General features: G+C 36.5%; 1 protein-coding gene across 1 annotated transcript; it reads right to left on the reverse strand.

Annotated features, from left to right (window-relative positions):
• Positions 1-927: 927 nt before the first annotated feature.
• spg21 (SPG21 abhydrolase domain containing, maspardin) lies at positions 928-7570 on the reverse strand. Its single transcript, XM_017478542.3, has 9 exons — positions 7457-7570; positions 6688-6752; positions 6292-6453; positions 5648-5728; positions 5400-5545; positions 5183-5291; positions 3524-3631; positions 3275-3415; positions 928-3187 (listed from the first exon to the last, which is right to left on the reverse strand). The coding sequence occupies exons 2-9, from the start codon at positions 6748-6750 to the stop codon at positions 3062-3064; spliced, it is 936 nt and encodes a 311-aa protein (XP_017334031.1). The 5' UTR covers positions 6751-6752; positions 7457-7570; the 3' UTR covers positions 928-3061.

Consider the following 7570-nt stretch of genomic DNA (forward strand, 5'->3'; position numbering starts at 1 on the left):
CATTGCTGGTATAATGTCTGTGCCTGTCTCCTGAGCTAGGTATGGCTAGTGGTTTTCACTCATTATGGAGTCTAGTGACTCGACAATTGAGGTGCCAGATTGAAAGAAATGGAGATGAATAGCCACCAAAGGAGACTTGTCAGTGTTTGCAGTCTTATAACAACCACCTTTCACTTATAACAACCACTTTCTTCTCTAGGTCTTATTCAGCTCTTATACAGTGTTTACTATGTCCTGCTTATATTATACAAAGATTTAAGTTTATATTACGTACATATAAATTGTTTTTTTTTTTTTAAAGAGTGCTACTGTTTTTTGTTTGTTTGTTTGTAAATAGATTCACTGTTTCACATGTTGTAGCATGAAACGCATCATGGCTTTTAATGATGTCAAGACTTGCCTTTAACTGTGACTTAAATATGCTTTTATTTTTTTTTAAAAAGAGCTGTTGACATACATATGCATACACAGAATGAAAAGGTTTAATTGCTTAAATGTTTAATTAGCACTTTAAGCCTACAATCAGGACATTTTGAGAAGAGACTCATCCTTAATCCATCACATACCATGCCCTCCACTAATATTGGCACCCTTGGTAAATATGAGCAAAGAAGGCTGTGGAAAATTGTCTTTATTGTTTAACCTTTTGATCTTTTATTCAAAATAATTCACAAAAAAAACTCAGCATGTTTGTATACTCAAACATGCTGTACATAGATGTGAGATTTGGTTATGTTTAATCCCAGGCAGATTGAATTTTAGCATTTATATTTCTTTAAATATCTTTCAAATATTTGTTTTTTAATGTGAAATACTCAGGGAACAGTTTATCTCCTAAAAATGTCCTGATTACATTTTGCTAATGGTTATTATTATAATAATTATTAGTATTGGATAATAAAGGTAAATAATTGTCAAAAGACCTGATGAATGTCTGATGAATTATTTATTTACATACAATTCATGCAGATAGTAGATGGTGCAACAATGCAGGTGGTAATGTGTTAGTACATTTTTAACTAAATTTGCCTTTTGAATGAGTAAAACAGAAGGGAACCAAGTTAGAGGCTCAGATGAACTCTCAGATGAACCTGAATGATCTTGTGCTCCTCTCATGACTATCAGGGATCCTAGAAAAAAAATACTGTATGCTTCACATGGCAAAGGTTAAGTGCTCTTAGGGAAGAGCCAGAGTCAAAACTCAAGAGCTGAAAACAGTGAAGCGGCACAAGAGCAATCTGGTTACAGTCTTGGGATTTGAACACATCTTCTAATTATTAGTATAGAAAACCTTAATGCTGTGCCACTTATATGACAGCTAAGGTCATCAGTCTGGGAGAAGATTAGTTTTAGAGGCTACAGGCATGAACGTGGTCACAGGGTGATTTAATTTTTTTTTTTTCGTTATTTGTATTTCAGCAATCAGACAAATGCATTGACCTTTTCAGTAAACAGAATCGGACACATCTTATTCTTATAATGAACCATGAACATATTTATTCTGATTGAAATGCTTTCCTTAAATTTGTATCATAACTTAAACATACCATAATTCCAAAATGCGATTTATAATAAAATACTGAAACTGAAGTTGTGACAAGCCACCTGTCCTTCATCAAATGTTCAAATGACACATGGTCCTCACAGGAGGATTAAAAAAAAGGAACAGAAAAAAAGAAACAACTACATGTTGGAAGACAAACACTGTCACATTGCAGTTAAGCATTGCCTGCTTCTTAAGTATCTTAACATTTAATACAAACCCCATCTGACGTCTTAAGCAATGTGTGACTCGCTTAACTTTCTCTCAAACACTAAATCTTATATAAATGCAAATTAAAACTATGTTCACAGTGAATTAAAGCCATGCTAATCATAATTGGCCTGCAGAGATGAAGTCTAATATATAGTTTTAAACCTGTGCAAATAATTTAAAAGGAATTGTTCAACAAAACCCTCATTTAGACATTTTTCACTTACACAAATGTGCTGGATCATATATATATATATATATATATATATATATATATATATATATATATATATATATATATATATATATATATATATATATATATATATAATCAATCAATAATTGATGTCTCTCTCACCCAGTCTTTTCCATGAATATTGCCTAAATCATCAACCACCTGCTTCAAAAAAACATTCTTCTACTATGTAATTTTTAAATAAAGTAAAGAATTTTGTATTATCAAGCATACTTTTCTACAATTCAGCTTTCAAGAGGTTGTGGCATATTGCGCAAGTTAGTAGTGTAAACATAGTGAACAAATGCACAATGATAAGTTGCATTATGGAAAAAAAGAAAACAAAATTATGGTTGTCCTAGGAAGCTGTCCCCATCATTTTACAGTGCTCAGCTACACACTGAAGATTGGTTCATGTTTATAGATTACAGGAAGATGACACTGACAGTCATGAACAACTAGTTTTGGTTTGATTGAGATATTTGCAGGAAACAAACTAGGGTGAGACAGGCTTCTACATTTTTTTGGTGACTAAATTTCTAGATCCAGTACAAATCTGGGGAAAAAAAAAACAAACAAACCAAAAACCCAACACCAGCAAGCATGTCCTGGCTAATCAGCTGAACATTTTGTATTTTTTCTGCAAATTATTCCTTTGTCAATACGCAGCTTTTCCATCCTTACATAGCTGTGACATTTGTACCTTTCTATCTTCAATCAGTGCATGTGTTACAGTAACCAAACTAAAGCGAGAAAAAAGGACAATATGAAACACAAGACTAATCAAATGCAAGGTATAAGGCAACCAGTTCAAAATGGCATCCTGTGAAACAAGACCTAGTACCCAGTCTTAAATTATTTACAGCCATAATACATATCAAAATATTGTTTCTGGAAAGTAAAAATAGGCTCTTTGAGTTCGTCATTTCGATTGAATCCATTGTAGAAAAACATGAGGCCAAAATAAGGTTTTTCCCGGCATGTGATGCTTAGCACTGACTTAAAGAGTCATTGCTTCTGTGATTGGCTCAGTGTAGGCTGTGGGTCAAGGGTGGTGGGGGGTGGGGGTCTTCTTATGATTCATCATCGCACTCTCTAATGTTATTCAGATTGCTCTTTTGGACCTCGAGCTCCTCTGCACTAACCATAGCAGGGTTGATGGCTGCGTATCTCGTCCCATGGAACTGTCGAAGATGTATCTACAGAGCCAAACAATGCAGTAAAATAATAAGAATATGGAAATTCAAATATGCTCATCCCTTTAGTTTCCAACATTAATCACTCACTTGGATGTAAAGGTTAACTTCGGCGCTTCGACAAAGGTAGGGGAAGTTGCCGCCGGTTTTGAGGTGAGCCCTCCTAGCGTTAGGGTACAGTTTATACATTTCCTCCTTTGCCTCATTTGAAAGAGCGCTCTGATCGAATACCTAAAACAACAACAGTATGAAGTGACATGGCCAAACATGCAGTAGAATGCAAAAGCAACTGAAGTGCAGTGGTTAATTATGTAAATATTAGAAGCAGTAAAAGCATACATCCATAATGGTGACTGAAACATCCTTTATTTTGTGTGGCTCGATGTAGGAGTTTTGGCAGTTCAGCGTGAGCCGGGATGCCAGTTCACTCTGGTTCAGGCTCTCCAGCTGAAAATATAAACACAAAGACAGCACTATGTTACTCCATCAGCAAGGAATAGGGCAAATTTGCACCAAGCATTGGAACAAAGCTTTCTTTAACAAATATCTGTGTATTCACCTTTAAGACCAAGGTACACAATGCTCTGGCCTCCATGAACAAGCACACCATTTTCATACTAATGTAATTTACAATTTCACAGTATGCCTACAGTCCATCTTCCAACATCTCTGATGCAGAAATCAATGAAACTGATTAATTGATTTTCACCCAGATGGCTGTAAATGTTGCAGATGAATGCTTGATCAGCTTCAGACCATGGGCGCAATTTCTTTAAAAGAATGTGGACTAAATTAACATTATTTTATTAATTCGCCAACTAAAAATAGCAAACTATATGGGTGATAAACCCGTCCACATCGTGTGCACAAATTACTGAAATTATTACTAAAAATGACTAAGAATGGCTTCATTAAGTTGTGTGCAAACACAATATCAAAAGATTAAACACAAAATATTAGGTGGTCCTAGATGAAGTGCTATTTCTTAAGTTGGTGAATAATAACAGTGGAAGCCATAGTGTTAAACTCAATCAAATTTGCAGTGATTCATGAGATAATTACACAGAGGGTTAGAGTGTTGTTTGGCAGAGGTCTACCCTTTCATCGGCAGTAAGAATCAGAAAGCCAGACTGGAATTCACAAAGAAATACAGAGATAAGCCACAAATATTTTACAACCAAGATGAACCTCTACCAAAATGATGGGAAGGCTAAAGTGTGGAGAAAGAAAGGATCTGCTTATTATCCAAAACATACAATGTCATGGCTTGGGTTTGCTTCTGGAATGGGCTCAATAATCTTTATTGATGATGCAACTCATGATGGTAGCTGCAGAATTAATTCTGAAGTCTACAGAAACATTCTGTCTACCCATTTTCAGAGAAATGCATCCAATATAATTGGGACGAACTTAATCATGCAGCAAGACAATGACCTAAAACACATTGCCAACTCAACAAAGGACTTGGAAAACGTGGACAAAGTCAATAACCAGACCTTAAACTTGTTGAGCAGTATTTCACCTCCTGAGGAGGAGAAACCCACCAAAACAAACAATAACTGAAATAAGCTATTGTATAAGCCTGGAAAAGCAATACAAAAGAAGAATGCAACAGTCTGGTGATGTCAGTGAGTCACAGGCTTGATGCTGTTATTGCAAGCAAGTGATATGCAACCAAATATTAAGTGTTATTTACTTTAAAACTATCTGTTTCAATACTTTTCGCTCACCTAAAGATTGGGTGTTCTGCAAAAAGTGTCATGTTCTAAGCTGTTTAATACATTTATATGTAAATATCAGGAAATGAAAGCTGAAATCCTGATTTGTATATCTTTTGATCTCAAGCCCAAATGTCTTCACTGTACAGTGAACAACAAGAATTAGCCTTGCTGTTCCAATACTTTCAGAGGGGACTGTATGTTTCCCTGAATTCACTCCACAGCTCCACAGAACTGGAACTAATAAAAGAAAAGGAATTCATGAATATTAATTACTCACTCTGTCCACCATAAAGTCAATGGCATCTGCCATTTTGGGATCAACGGGTCCTTTGGCAAAGTTCCCAAGAACAATCTTCTTAAGCATAAAGGCTGGCATCAACCAGAAACTGATTTAAAAAAAAAAAGTCAAAAGTGAGGAAATGTGGAGATTTAAAACAACAACAACAACAACAACATTTTTAAAGAACAATACAATATCAAGTGCAGGACTCTACCTGTTAGCGGTCCACGTTTGGTTAAAAATGGATGTATCGCTGAATGAATTGCACAGGATCAGAGAATGCACTCGAGGTGATTTGTGTGTGACCTCTGCGAATTTCTGAGCCAGAAATCCTCCCAGGGATGCACCGAATAAATGCACCTAGTTGAAAAGAAACAGGACAGGATCAGTATTCTTTGTGATTGTAAGATGATTTTTTTTTCTTCTGAAGTAACTAGTTAAATAAAGGAATACTGGACAAACTTTGTCTAGTTGCAAGTGGTCGAGAAGTTTCTTAAATCCATCACAAAATTCCAGAAGATCCCAATAGACTGGATACTGGAGCTGCAGCAGAAACATAACAAGTTACATGACTCAACCGAGTTGCTGCCATGAAGTGATGCACCATCCATAAAAAAGTCCAAGAGGAACCAAAAGTATGTGTGTTCAATATTTATGATACAGCGGTACATTAAACCAGTGTGTATCATTTAGAAATTAGGAGGTAATTGTGATTGAGCGGATCTGGGCATCTCTGAAACGATAAAGTCTAATACTACATGCGCTTCTCTTTATTACTGGTATCACATTATTGAGAAAAGTTATTTAATCTCTTCGGTGTTTGAGAGTTGTGAAGAAGAATTCCTTTATGCCCAGGTGTTTCCTGTATTACTTCTTCTTTCCTCTTTAGTCACTTGACAAATAAACTCCAAACACTGACAGCACTATGACAACTCATTATTTACATGTCCTTTCTACACATATATCATCACTAAACCGTGTGCGAAGACTTCCAGAATAAAACTACATTTCACGAAACTCTCTAAAATAACACATGTGGCCTGCTTAATCGTGTCGCACTTCCACACTGGTGTACCAGATATAATACCAACTGTTGTGGACCTTACCGAAATGACACGATATCCCCATCCACTAAGAGCCAGCACTTGCTGGAAGAAAACTTCAGCCGTGCCACTCACTGGAGGAAGGAAGATGATCGGGCACCTGATGCTTTTCGGCCCGGCGTCATACAGCGACCAGACTTTGCTGTCGTCATCATCCACGATAATCTAAATGACAAAGTGATAATCGATAATCAACATGACAAAGTCACACTGCTAAAGGGGATGAATCACGAGCCTATCACATGGTAGAATTTATGACCAAATAAAGCAACTTAAGAAGCTGTGAAGAAAAGAACACAGAATATTATCAATAGTAACAACATTATACAGCTTGAGTGTGAAATTAAATAATCAGACCACACAAGCTGCCAAAGGTATAATAAATAAGGGTACTCTTACTCTTTTGAGGGGCACTGAGCTTCGAAACCAGTTGTAGTCAGGAGACATTCTTATCTCCTCCATTTCTAACAGAAACAGAATAAATCCAAAGGTTAGGGAGACATTAGGCTATTTGTATGAACTTCACACAAAAAAACAAAGCGCCACAATCTTCCAATCATCCAATCTTCCTCTCCACACACACACACACACACACACACACACACACACACACACACACACACTTTGTATAACTACAGATTTAGTGCACTATTGCTGCTGAAGAGTGGTCGAGCAGCAAATGAGAGTAACATTTTCACTGACGTTAATGGCCACGCAATAAAGTAGACTCGATCCTTAACGGCTCAATGCTCCCTAAATGCGTGCACTTTAGAAAATATAAAGAACCAGACTCCTACAACCTAGACAGTGCACTCTATGCTCAAATGAGAGTCATTTAGGATACAGCCATAGACCGACACACACACACACACACACACACACACACACACACACACTTACTTCTGCTTTTATCTATTTCAATTTTACAACCTCTGAGCAGAGAATTGCACAAACAGCAAACACTTAATCACAGAGAATGGATAACACCACTTCAGAGTAAATATAAGCAAAGCCAATCAGATACTCCAACACAAAACAATAACTGCACACTTAATCCCCAAGCTTTCTTCTGCTTTAATAACGTTTAGCAGGTTAACGACTTGTTTATAGACAGTCAAGTAAACAACTCAATGTACTTCATAATACTGTATTTTGAGAATTTAGCTACCTTTCGATGAAAATTGTCATCCACGGATTAGCAACATTTTAGCTTTTCTTTTGCAGTCATATGACAGTTAACTTCCGCATCGAACATGGGAGTGGACTGCTCTGCGCATGCGCA

Source organism: Ictalurus punctatus, chromosome 10 (genome assembly GCF_001660625.3).
Source record: "Ictalurus punctatus breed USDA103 chromosome 10, Coco_2.0, whole genome shotgun sequence".
Lineage (NCBI taxonomy): Eukaryota > Metazoa > Chordata > Actinopteri > Siluriformes > Ictaluridae > Ictalurus > Ictalurus punctatus.